This window comes from Staurois parvus, unplaced genomic scaffold, assembly GCF_062004578.1.
Source record: "Staurois parvus isolate SC_StPar_1 unplaced genomic scaffold, SC_StPar_1.0 ptg000426l, whole genome shotgun sequence".
In the NCBI taxonomy this organism is placed as follows: domain Eukaryota; kingdom Metazoa; phylum Chordata; class Amphibia; order Anura; family Ranidae; genus Staurois; species Staurois parvus.
In genome coordinates, this window is record NW_028318222.1 from 2,190,450 (window position 1) to 2,204,631 (window position 14,182).

A 14,182-nucleotide genomic window follows, 5' to 3' on the forward strand; every position below is an offset into this window, starting at 1 on the left:
AAAAAAAAATCTGCTACAGATCCAAATCTTAGATCTGTGGGTTTTCAAGTGGGGTACCAGGTTCCACTTTCTTGGGTAGTGTACTCAGTGAAGGCAGCACTGAAATGACAAGCCTTTGTAATCCGTATCCATTATATAACAAAGGCAATGTGTGCATATTTTTAGCACAACACATATTTGCCAACTCGTTTCAGCCAGGATATGTCTTCTCTATTGTGCAAGATAGTGCCACGCTTCCTTTCTTTGGTAACGTGCTCTAGCTTCAGACTCTTAAAAAAAAAAAAAACTGACCTTAATTTAACTTCTAAAGAGGGAAAGGTTTTCTTTTGATTACATTAGAACTATAGGTAAAACTTTTTTTTTTTAAATTTTGGGTAGTGTAACCATATCCATTTTTTTGGGAGATTTACCTTCACTTCCTTCCTCATAGGTAAAACAGGATGTAAGGTAATTCTTGTAAATGAACAGAATCCCTTGCCCCCCCCCTCAGTTCATGACAACTAGTGTCCCCATTGGAAGATTTCTCCTCTATTACTTTTCTGGGGACAACCCAAAATGTATTTATCAAGGTCCACATTCGGTGATGATGGTAAACATGACAAACTGGGTGAATCTCCTCAAGCCATGGTTCACGCTATGATCCGCATCTGAATGCACAGGAACCGCACCACATTCCTGTGCAATTCACAAGCGGTGCAGTGCGATGTGATCCCATTCATTTTTAATGGGCTCAAATCGCACTAAAGTAGTACATGCACCAATTTTGGATCCATGCTGCAACTGGGTTGCATGGTTGTTTTTCGTCCCATGCGGTCTGGTGCAGGCAACCACACTATGCTTGCAACCTGCATTTGGGGTGTTAAGATTGCACTTCAGATTTGAATGTGGTGTGGGAAATGCACACGGATCACCAGTTTCTTGTACCGCATTCGGGTGATAACACTGGGGCTAACATGGGATAGATGCACAGCTTTCAGGTAGTCCTCTCCTGCTCACCCTGTATAGTTGGGAGGATGGGGTGCGTTATTTCTGTAGCGGATTATAGAGAACTCAGATTAAGTTAAATTGAATTAACTTTAAATTTAGTCCATTCATAGTGTTTAATAAATTGCTTTAGTCGATATATGAATGCATTCCCTTGTTACCTGGCTAATTGTTCTTTAAAAAACTTTAAAGGAAATTTCTTTTAAAGGGATATTCCAGCTTGTAGCATGAAGAGGCTTTGGAGAGAGCACTTTGCAATGTAACTTGTTAAGTTATAAAGAAATGAAATGAATAACACACCAGGGACCTATTTGTATTATCTCCTGCCATGGAGCTATCTCTGCTTTCTATTGATTATCGCTGTCACTAGTGATTTCCTGTGTCTGGCAGTATGAGAGATTTTAGGACTAGATATTTTACTTCACACCAAATGCAGTCCACTGCGTTTTTTTATTCTGCATTAAAAACGCATGGACAGTGTTTAGCATGGATTCCAATGGCTCTAGTTCCCACCAGTGTAGTGCATTCCAGTGCAGTAAACAAAAGTAGAATGTTGCATTTTTTTCTGTATGGAATGTGGCAAAGCTCTTCAACACACCAGAACGCAGATGTCCTCAATTGAGATGATGAAAAAAGAGGCTAAAATGCACAGGAACGCATCAAAAACATGCAATCAGAAACATCCAGAATACAGTAATTATGGTGTGAAACAGCCCTAACTGTTCTATTAACTGCAACAAAACATTTTTGCTAGTTAGCAGCTGGCTGTCCATGTCCTCTGGCCATATTGTATAACGTGCCAGGCCTAAAGTGCGCCTGTGTCCAGTTTGTGAACATTATTAATTACATATGCCTAACAAGCCGTAAAATGGTTAAAGCAAGTCAAACTTGAGCTCTAGCTGCTTGCATTAAGAAGTAGTGTGTCAAAGGTCACAGCAGACTCTAAAGCCTGGTATACACAATCAGTTTTTTTTTCTTGCTTGTTTTTGTTCAATCCAGCAGGCTAAATGGGAAAAAAACAGACCACTGTATTAATTAAGCGATGTTGTCCAATTTATTTGGGGTAGTAAAGACTGTCCAAACGGGTTCTCTTTGCCCACAAGACGAAAGGCAGCCTTGGCCTTTCGCACCTCGCCTTCTGTTACCAGGCAACTCAATTTGCCCAGTTTTGGCAGACACCTGAGTGGATTACTATGGAGAAAATCGCGGTGCGTTCAGTCCCCTTAGATTTAGTTAAATGGCAAGCCATGAAGCGCAGACCTCCAGTTTTAGCCCCGACTTTATCACACTTCCTGGCTGAATGGGACAGGGTGCAGAACAACCGCAACTTTATATCACCTTTTCTTCCATCTCCCTAACAATTTGGCTTTCCCTTCAGGCTTGGACTCAGAAGCATTTCGCTGGTGGGTCAATAAGGGTCTTTATAGGATAGGCCACTTTTTTACTCCTAGGGGGCCCTTTGCCTTGCCGCATTGCCAATCTAACCGGAAGATGCCCCCTTTGGAGACCTTAAGATTTTACCAAATCTCCCACTTCTTAAAGTCTCTGGGACCAGAAGTTCTCTCAGATCTCATGATTTCCCCTTATGAATATTGGTGCGCACAGGATACGGGTCAGAGAGCTGAGATCTCAGTCATCTATAGGCTCCTGTTAGACACCGCTGACAGAATGCCTTATATGCAGGCCTGGGACTTGGATTCAGTGGGTCACTGGCACAATGGCTTCCACTTCGCCTATAAGGGTGTTTATGAACATTTAGTTGTTGGGGCAAATGTGAAGGTCATGACCAGATGATATATGGTTCCCTCCCATCTCTCGAGGATCTTTCGGAGTTGCTCGCTATTGGCTGTAACTCAACTTGTACTATGTACCATATTTGGTGGTAGTGCCCAAAACTTCTGGGCTTTTGGAATAGTATTTGCTTTAATTAGGAAGGTCGTGGGGGCCCCCGATGCCCCAAATACCCTGTATAGCTCGATTAAATGAACCGGTGGGGTGCAGCCCCATTCAAAACAAAGATTAATTTTCTTCATGTTCCTAGCCACGAAGCTCACCGTAGCCAGCTCATGGAAATGTTCTGTTTCAGTTTGTGTTTCGCTGTAAGGTGAACTTAATGACATCTCATAGCAATATGAGCAAATTTGGAGACCATGGGTGGACCATGTCTATGTCAACCTTTAGGGGAGTACTAAGATGACCTGTAGTTCTCCGTTTCCATTCAAGGCCCATAAACCCCATCACTGCTCCTCCAGGTTTTCGCCTCTTTCTCCCCCACCCCCACCCCCAATTTTAGACTAGCTTCTGTCTGAAAGGATGGCTGTACACATGGTCTGAATGTCGGCTGGCTCCTGTTGGCCTGGCTGATATTCAGAGCGTGTGTATCCAGTGTAAGGCCCTTTTTACATGGGCCCTGTCTGGTCAATCAGTAGGGGATCTGTGTAAACAACCCTGTGAACAAAAGGCTAGCAGCACTTTTCAAGGCATTATTCTTTGGCTGGTTCTGCTATGCTGCCTGTGGTTGTGACCATGTCTGTAAAATCCTTGTTGTCTGAACTAAACGCATGGCCCAGGGCCCTGGATCCATTCTAATGACTATCTGTCCTCTAGCATCTGAAGCACCTACTCATGGGCCTTATGCTACTTTGTGAATAGATTAGTGAATTTGCCAGATTCTAGGATTTAGCTGTCTCTCCATACACATGCAGAGGAACAAGAAACCTCTCAGGAAGATGCCCTTTGAAGGACTTTTTTTCACAGTGTATGCAAGAAAGATCTCACCATCTGCTGACTTCTGGTGGTAGATATGAAATATTCACATATTGTTATCACAGAGGACAAGGGGGCACTCTTTATGTCTGGAGGAAAAGAAATTGAATCTCCAAACACAGAAAGGTTTCTTCACAGTGAGCGCTATGAAAATGTGGCATAGACTCCCTCAAGAGTTGGTTCTGGCCAGCTCAGTGGATTGCTTTAAAAAAGGCCTGGATTCTTTCTTAGATACAAAGAATATAACTGGATACCAACATTTATAGGTAAAGTTGATCCAGGGAATATCCGATTGCCTCTCAGGGGATCAGGAAAGAATTTTTTTCCTAGCAGGAGCAAATTGAATCATGCTTTGCTGGGTTTTTTTGCCTTCCTCTGGATCAACTGTGGGTGTAGGATTATAACTTTTTTTTTTTTTCTTTGGTTCAACTGGATGGACTTTTGTCTTTTTTCAGCCAGACTAACTATGTAACATGCAACATTTCATTCTTTCTAAATAAAAATGCATATTTGTTCAGTACTGAATGTTTTAAATTGTATGCATTTCCTTATAAGTAAAAGTGTTTTAAATGAGATGGCTGTTGTGGCAGTGTGATTTGTTCACACTGGTAGCATTTCCTTGACTGCTACTGTGCTTGAGTCCGGAAGCAGGTTCAGTATATCTGCTCTTTTTCTTTGATTGATTAAATACTCTCTTTATTAAGCCCTTCACTAGTCTTGATTGGCCTTCCAAGTTGCTAAGTAATTATTTGTAGCAACAATGGAACTGCATTGTATGAGCAATGATAATGTTATTTATTAACAAGGTGTAGACACTTGATCTGCCAGCCTGCCTCAGCTTCACTTGTATTACTGATTACTTAAACACAGCCCCCATGGAGGTCATCCAGTAAATAATTCAGGCACCACAATACACTAGATTTCATAGAGGCAGTGTAGCGCGTGCTTGACAGCAGCAGTTTGATTCAGTGGGGAGTTCGGAAACAAGTTTCAGGGAAACAAATACTATTTACAAATTGGATTGTTTTCTTTAACAGTGCACAAATAGAAAACTTTAAAATAGAAACTGTATTTTTGTATTCTATACATTTTTTTGCAATTATATATTTTAAATCCCTAACTTGATAAAAAATATTATTTTTTTCCAACTTTTACATTGTGCTTGCTTTGTCAGATTTTTAGACTATTTCATGTTTAGGTTTGTAGATTTCTTATTTGTAGCTTAATGAGATGTTGCTCATTCAGGGTCAAGTAATAAGAGGCTTGGTATGGGCTGGACCCCTTCATACTTTCCGCTCCATTGCTCACTCTTCTGTGGCCATCACTAAAAAGTAACTGGTGTTTCCAGGAATGGGGGAGCCTTTATCCACCACTTGAAAATAACTGGTGTTTCTAAATATGTAGGGCATGTAATGTAGTGCTTGGTTTTGGGTTTTTTATTACATTATGTGTGTGTGTGTGTATGTATGTATGTATATATGTATATGTGTGTGTGTGTATATATATATATATATATATATATATATATATACATACACACACTTCCAAAAAGTTGGGACACTGTGTAAAATCTACATAAAAACAGAATGCAATGATTTGCAAATCTCATAAACCCATACTTGATTCACAATAGAAAACATATAAAGTGTTTCAGCTGAGAAAATGTACCATTTTAAGAATAAAGTAAAGACGTTTTGAAATTGATGGCAGCATCACAACTCAAAGCAAGTTGTGACAGGGCCATGTTTACCACAGTGTAGCATCCACTCTTCTTTTAACAACACTGTTGTTTGCTGTAGTTTTCATTTTCAAGATGCACCAATGTTTGCAATTGGTAAAAGGTATGGACTGCAGGCATGACAGTTAAGCACCTGGACTCTTCTACTACAAAGCCATGCTTTTGTCATAGATACAGGATGCAGTTTAGGATTGTTCTACTGAAATATGTGAGGCCTTCCCTGAAAACTGTCATCTGGATGGAAGCATATGCTGCTCTAAAACCTGGATATGTCTCTCAGCATTGATGGTGCCTTTCCAGACGTGCAAGCTGCCCATTTTGTTCATACTAATACTATTACCATCAGGGATGCAGGATTTTGATCTGAGCACTGATAATAGGTTGGAATGTCCCTCTCATTTTTAGTCCAGAGGATGCGGCACGCAGGATTGCCAAAAAGAATGTCAAATTTCAAATCATCTGACCACAAAACAGTTTCCCACTTTGCAACAGACCATTTTAAATGTGCTTTGGTCCAGAGAAGACAGCGGCATCTCTGGATCATGTTAAGATATGGCTTCTTCTATGGCACTGCAAACTGTGTTCAAAGACAGTAATTTTTTTTTAAGTATTCCTGAGCACATGCAGTGATGTCCATAACAGAATCATAACAGTCTTTAATGCAGTGGTGTCTGAGGGCCCGAAGATCATGGGCATCCACTATTGTGTTTTGGCCTTGCCCTTCTGCACACAGAAATTTCTGCGAATTCTTGGAATCGTTTGATATTATGTACTGTAGATGATGATATATTGGAAGTCTTTGCAATTTTATATTGAAGAACCTTATTCTGAAATCGATCAACAATTTTTAGACGCAACTTTTCACAGATTGGTGAACCTCTGCCCATCTTTATTTCTAAGATGCTCTGGGGGAGATTTACTAAAACCGGAGTACTCAGAATCTGCTGTGCATGGTAGCCAGTCAGCTTCTACTTCAGCTTTGACAATAAAAATCTGAAAGCTTATTGATTTCTTTGCAATGATGCACCAGATTTTGCATGCTCCAGTTATAGTAAATAACTCCCTCTGACTCTCTAAGATGCTCCTTTTATACTTAATCATGTTACTGACCTGTTGCCAATTAACTTATTTTGTTGCAAAATGTTCTTCGAGTTCTTCCTTGTTGGTACCACTTACTGTGAGCTTTTTGTAGCTGTGTCCCAAATTTTTTGAAATGTGTTGCTACCATCAATTTAGAAATTGGCTTATTTTATTTTTCTTCTTAACCCCCCTGGCGGTATTCCCGATTGTAGCTCGGGGTAAAGTTTCAGCAGCACAAGTGGTAACCCCGAGCTACACTCGGGAATACCCTGCAGCGTTGCTCCGGGATCCCTTCTGCACTGACCTTGTCCTGCGCTCCCGCGATGTCCCCCCTACAGCATCCTCAGCAATGTCTTCCGGCCGATGCGGCATCTGTCTTCCGGGTTCCATTCCCTGCGACGTCAGGACGTACGGGGACGGAACGGCGGGAAATTTAAAAATATCGAAAAGCGACATTCACTAAATACACTAAAATTACATCGTAAAACATTACTGTATCAAAACATTTCACATACATTTTGTCCCGAGTGCTTTGTCCTGCGCCCTGCCTGCATTTTTACTGTTCTTTCTGCCTGGAAACTGAGAAACGTCCATGGCATCCAAAAAGCGTCCCTTTAGGTCAAAAGTGGTTTTAGACCAGCTAGAGAACAGCGATAGTAAATCAGAACCACTTGCAGAATTGAGTGATAATGATTCGTGGGGGAAATTCGTCATCAGACACTGAAAATTATTTTGCGACTTTTCTCAGTGATGTGCGAACTTGGCGCTCTATTTCAAATTTCAGTGTTTTTGGTTTGATTATATTATTGAATTACATTTATTATGTTTTATGATTATTTATTAAATTATAATTCATGATTTCGTGTTTCAGGTTTTATCATACCCGGGATGTTTACTAGACTCTTGTTCAGACAGATTTCAGTGAGTTATTCCTAAAAATTACAGGCCTATAATAAAAAAACAACATATTTCCATGCAAAAAAAATGCTTTGAGCACAGAAATATGGACATAATCAGACCACTAGGGAGGCAACAATGGTATATTTTCTCCTTTTAAACATTTGGTGAACTTTCTGTTAGCTATTGTGAATAAAATATGAGTTTATGAAATTTGAATATCATTTGCATTCTGTTTTTCTAAAGATATTACACAGCATCCTAAATGTGTGTGTCTTGCCTAAAGAGAACTCTGTTAGTGCTGCCTGCACAGGCTTTGTCTGATTAAATAATGGGCCTGTGCCATCTGATAACAGATTAATTTGCTGCTCTGACTCATTGTTTTAAGTGTAGTTTGACCTATTGAGTAAACTTTTTTTTTTAATTACAAAAAGGAATAGATAAACATGTGCATAGGATCTTAAAGCTCCACCTGCTGGCTCATAAGGAGAATGCAAAATATTAATATGCACTAGTTCATATTTCTATGATCCCTACCATAATAAAGAAAATGATATACAAAAAAACACTATACCTTCTTTTAGCTCAGCAACTGCAAAGCCAAGATGAATTGGTCAGTCTTTTTCTCTTTCATTTGGGGCAGATTAATAGCCTTGCATATGGAGACTGGTACAAGAGTAATTCCAGGCAATTGGTTAAAGTAGTCAGCTACTAATTCTATCACTTTAGCACTGACCAGTTGTAAAACCAGAAAGTCCTATCCTCTGGAATCCCCTGCACCCACATCTCACAGACCACATAAGAGGCTCAGAAAGGGAAGCAGAGGGATTAGGACTTTTCAAGTGGTTCTAAAGGCTGAAGTTTTTTTTTTTTTTTTTTTTAACCTTCATGCATTGAGTGCAGTATGGTAAAAAAAAAATGTTTAATGTGCAGCTCCCCCCTCAGCCTCTAATACTTTCCTGAGCCCAAATTCGCTCCAGAGATGTGCATGAGAGCAGCAGCTCTCCCTCATTAGCTGAGATACAGAAGCGGGAGTCATTTCAACTCCTGCTGTGGTCAATCACAGCCAGTGAGGAGGGAAAGGGGTTTGGGACCGAGTTGCGCTCTGTGTTTTATAGACACAAAGAGGTGGCTCTGGAGCAGGTACACACGAGTGCCCCATAGCAAGTGCAGCTTGCTCTGGGGGCACTCAGAAGGGGGGCAGCCAGGAGCGCCGGTGGGGAACCAGGGAAAAGGAGGATTGGGGCTACTCTGTGCAAAACCAGAGCAGGTAAGTATGATGTTTTTTTTTTTTTTGTTTTTTTTTTTAAATCTGAACCTTTTTGTATCATTTTTAAAGCCTGCTATGAATCTTTGAATGTGACTGGTGATGTAGGAAGCAGAGTAACAAACGTTTGTGGCAATTTAGAATCTAATGGCTATAAAAAAAAATTTATTTTTTTTTTTTTGGATGCATGTCAGAAGCAATGTGCTGGTGCATTATAGCAATGCGTGCATTTTTAGTTTTGGTTTGAATATACCTTCGACACACAAGTCACTCACAATCACTGTTTTTTACTACCAAGCAGAAAGCCTTTAGCATCATGAAATTGGTTGTTTGTGTACTTCTCATATAAATGCTTGTCTTTTTTATTCCAGACGTCCCAACCTCAGAGCAGCCTGAACTTTTCCTCAAGAAACTTCAGCAGTGCTGTGTCATTTTTGATTTTATGGATACATTGTCCGATCTTAAAATGAAAGAATACAAGCGCTCTACTCTGAACGAGTTGGTGGACTACATCACAATAAGCAGAGGCTGCCTCACAGAACAGACGTACCCTGAAGTAGTAAGAATGGTGAGTACGGTCATTGTCTGTGCTCTTTTACTGCATCCAATCTGCTCATAGGACCCTTTAAAAGTAATGGTTCTGTTAAATTTGGAAATCTGCAGGATTTGAGTCTTCTACAAATTAATTACCGTAAGGAGAAACCGTTCTCAGAATTAAGGCACTCGGTGACTTTTTGCATTACCTGTGTGCAGAAAAACAGACAAATGTTGTATCCAATAGACTAACTAGGGTAGAGTTGCCATTTATGTGAAGAATTTACAGTATGTGAAGAATAGCATAAAACTAATATTAAAAAACATGAACTATTTGAAACCCCCGACGTCTGCCTGCAAACCAGAGAGGGATTTTCTCTTAGAAGTGGTATAAGATAAAGGCCTCCAGACAGTTTGAGGTTTATGATAACCTGGTGATTGACATGAGGTTAAACATGGATGTAGTGTACAGGCATATGCAAAAAAAAAAAGTTTTTTTTGCATACACCCGCACACTATACTTATATTTGCACTGGCATATACCCGAGTACAGCAGGGCGCAGCTATTTATGTGAGGATGTACACTGCACTCGGTCTTCCTGGACAGTAGGAAATATGCTGGCATTTACATTGAATTGACTTGGCTACCTGTGTGCAAGTGGGCCTAACGAGAGATATTCACTATGACAGTGGGGCAACTAATATTGAAACTATCCTCAGGAAGGGTAGTAAGGAAGAAGCTGCCAACTACAATGAGTTAACAGATGTAGTAGTAAAACTGTAGTGGAACTAAAGTCCTGCTGTAAGAAACAGTGAGCAGATAGGCTTTGATTGTAGAAAAGTCATGTCTCTTTTTTTGCAATTAAATGCCCCTACCCACTTGCTCGCTGTCTTCTACGGCACTGTAAACTGAGCGTCACATGCGCAGCTTGGCATTCAATGCCAGGATGACCAGCTCCTGCGCATTCGCAAAAGTGAGGTCATTCTGCACCAGGCAATGAAAAGGCCTGAAGACCAGCATTCAGAAGATGACCTTGAGGGACTGTTGGACAGGTGAGCATTGACCCTTTAGTTCTTCTTTAATGAAATCCTAAAAAGAAGCAACCCTTTATTTTTTTCCATTTAAAAACACACAACTTTCTTGACTCAAAGCAGCAAGGTTTTACTAAGGGCAGTTCATGTCAAACTAAGCTGATTGAATTTTTTGACTATTTGGACATGGATGATGCTGTGGGCATAGCTTATCTTGATTTTCAGCAAAGCATTTAATATGGTTCCACATAAGTATCATAACAAAAGTTGTACAGGCTAAGACTTAACCCTTGGGAGGTTCAGTGGATATGTGTGGGTATGTAAAGGATCAGGGTGGATTTGATTTAAATCAAACTGATTTAAATCACGATTTAAATCACTAGTCAGTAAGGCTTGATTTAAATCCTAGTTTTCTACATAAAGACTAATTCTTGCTGGTATAACTTTAATATACAAGTAGATGAAGATTTTTAGAATAACAACTTTTCATATTAGTTTTTTATCCCCAGTTTAATAGGTTAATCATTCATATTTGGACAACTTTTCTGTTGTACTTAGGAAGGAGAAAAATAATCATTACCTTAATAATAACAATTTAAATAGATTTATTCAACTGAAACAATAACATTCCAGCATATGTGATTTGCTTAAACATCCATGTTTGTGAACTAATTTGGCTAAACAAAATATAAATATTTTAAGAAACTTAGACTGTCAGCCCCTTCCTCCTCACACTTAGTTTCACTTTCTTCTTGTGCAGATCTATTCCACTCCAAACAATCAGAAAAATATTGTTTCTATTCTATTCACTGAACTTCTTGAAACTTAGCACTGAAGGGGTTGATTCTGTATTCATAGGTTTGTAGAAGTTAGGATGAAGGTCTTTTTCTTAACTCTGTTCATGTTATAACATTTCTTCTGTGAAGAAGAGGCATGTGATCTCCGCTGAGTCAAATTCAGTTTTGAGAACTGCAAAAGTAAACCGAGCATCTGTGATAATATCTTGTAGGCAGAGAAACTGCCCAATAATCTTACAGAAACCTCTGGAAGAGCATGACATTGTGAATGGATTCATGGAATTTATTTACCAAAAAAATTAAACATATACAGCCTTATTCTACATAATTAAAAACCTAATCTTTATTTCATGATGGAATAACCTTTGGATGGTAATATATTTTCCTCAAAAAGCATTTTATTTTAAAAAAATCCGATTTAAATAAAAAAAATACGATTTAAATTAAAAAAAAATCAGATTTTTTTTTTTTTTTAAATCATTGATTTTTATCCACCCTGTAAATGATAGATATCAGCAAGTGGCTGTAAATGAGGTTTGTTTGGAGCAGAAACCAGTCACTAGTGGTATACCATAGGGCTCCATACTAGGTCCTGTTCTATTAAATCTGCTCTAGAGATGTAACTATAGGTTTGGTGGGTAAGGTATGCCTTTTTGCTGATGACATAAAGGTGTGCAGTAGGGTTGTTGTTTCTAGAGAAATCCATTTGACAATTTTGGGAGTACAGTGCTGGCCAGAGCTGATACTTGTGACAGACTTCTAGCAGAGGTAGTCAATCAATCAACAGTAAATTTAATTGAAATATGATTAGGACAAACATAGCTCTACACCTGGACAAAGGGAAAAAAACACCAAAAAAAGATGCAGACTTGATGGATCTCTTTCTGTCGTCACTATTTGTATGCTTCTGTGCTCAAAATCTCTTTAGTATTATGTTAAGGTTGGTGGAGACAAAAATATTTAGAAGTACATTAGAGGATAATCCGTTCATACATATGTACTGTATACTTTTAAATAATGAAAAAATTGTGCCAAAACACCCACATTGGCATAAATGTCAAATAGTGGGTGCACTGAAATGAAAATTCTGGAACTGAAAATTCAGAATGCACTTGGCCAGTCAATGAAACAGACCGTTTTTAAACATTTTTAAAATGTAATTAATGTGGCTATTGGCTTTGCATTGAAGTCTATGGGACATGATTTTGCATTGAAGTCTATGAGACGCAACATACCATTATTGGCACCTTTTTTTTTTTTCTATCTTCAAAATACCGAAAACAGTATTTTCGAACGATAATTTTTGGCGGCCAATATATATGTGCATCCCTAATTCCAAAAGGTACCCTGGAGAGACTCATCTGTACATGGTCTGGAGTGTAGCGGTTATAAGGATAAAGCGTCAGGCAGAACCAACCAATTATCTGCTTTGCATGAACAGTAATCCTCCGAGTCAGAAGACTGATGGTGCCTAGGAATGTGGTCATATGAACTGCTCCCGTGGCAGCCCAAATCAGTGTTTTCTGCTGAGCAGGCCTTTTATTACCATTTACAGGGCAGGATGGTTGAGTGGAATTTTATTTCAATATTAGGGTGCATTCACACTTGCAAATGCACCCTGACTGCGATTGTATGTGAGAATCCCAGCAGGAGTTCCCGCGATTAGCTACGGGAGGCAGCCCCATTGAAAACGGGAGGCTGCTGGCTCTCGCACCTAATTGCTCCTAGTTGCATGTAGTTGCGCATGCGCATCTGCCCAGGATACAGTCTGTATCCAGAGCTGATTACTCGCGTTTGATGCATCAGTGAGTGAATGCACCCTAAATCCACATTTCTAAAACCCTTTCTAAAATACCCCCTCAGCATTTTTATTAAAAAGAAAAAAAAAAGTGCCTGAAGCTGCACTCTGCACCCATGTTTATATGAGGATTGGTAATAGGTTTTATGCATAGGATACAGGGTTTGTAAGATAGCTATTAACCTATCATGATATCATTGTTCTCCACAACTCTCACAGCCATTATCCTGCACATGTATAATTAAATAGAGGTTTTTATTTAACCCTTGGCCAGCTTTCATTTGTTTCATATAATTACTTGCATGACACAAGGGAGATGCGCTTACCTCCTGGGGCCTCCTGTATGCCAACACAATTGATGTTTGACATTAAAACCACATGATAGCTTGCATAGATGTTAACCATTCAAGTGATTAATCGATATATAAGGGCCGCTGGTAAGTTTATTTAACCCAAGTCTTCTTGCGGTCGCTGCTTTTATGAGCTGTGGGAGCCTTCCTGATTGCTGGCAGTTTACAGATGTATATCCTGGTGCTATTTATATCCATACGGGAGTTAAGATATTCACCTTAAGTCAGCAGCACTCTGTTTAATGTGCTTGTCTCATAATTGGAGTTGTAGTTTATTCTGCTGTTTGAATTTAAGTAAATTGTGTGCCTGATGTACAAACACTGCAGACAGTTTAGAGATGCACATGTACCAAGATATACCAAAGGTGACCTAGAGTTTGAAGAGACTTTTTTGAGAAAGGGTTTAGGTGGAACTCCAGGTAAAACCACTTAATACACAGATGAAATATGTGTGGGATTTCTTCATTCAGTCTTGAGGCAGCACAGCCTCTAGCCCAATGGTACTCAACCTTCCTAATGCTGCGACCCTTTAATACAGTTCCTCATGTTGTGGTGACCCCCAACCATAAAATTATTTATCCAGTAATTATAATTCATGAAGTGTCGTTTTACCTCCAATACTGCTGCTTTCAACACAGTAGTTGCTTTCAACACAGTAGCTGCTTTTAACAGAGTAGCTGCTTTCAACACAGCAGCTGCTCTTTACACATCGGAAATATGTGTTTTCCGATGGTCATAGGCGACCCCTGTGAAAGGGTTGTTTGACCCCCAAAGGGGTCACGACCCACAGGTTGAGAACCACTGCTCTAGCCTGTAACACGACCGAAAAAGAGCAGCAATAGACTGAGGTCATCTCTCTGATATCTCTTCCTGTCAGCATGTTGCCTAAGGTCACATGTGCAAGACTCTTGGTTTGGCCCCAAGAGCTGCCCTCACCCA

The 14,182-nt window shown here is 39.6% G+C and overlaps 1 protein-coding gene across 3 annotated transcripts in view; it reads left to right on the forward strand.

Moving 5' to 3' along the window:
* PPP2R5E (protein phosphatase 2 regulatory subunit B'epsilon) overlaps positions 1 to 14,182 on the forward strand; it is a 159,659-nt gene that overhangs the window by 74,887 nt on the left and 70,590 nt on the right. For all 3 annotated transcript variants that reach the window (XM_089687493.1, XM_089687491.1, XM_089687492.1), the window contains exon 3: positions 9,104 to 9,300. In XM_089687493.1, coding sequence (XP_089543619.1) covers positions 9,104 to 9,300 — 197 coding nt within the window. The remainder of the gene's footprint in view (positions 1 to 9,103; positions 9,301 to 14,182) is intronic.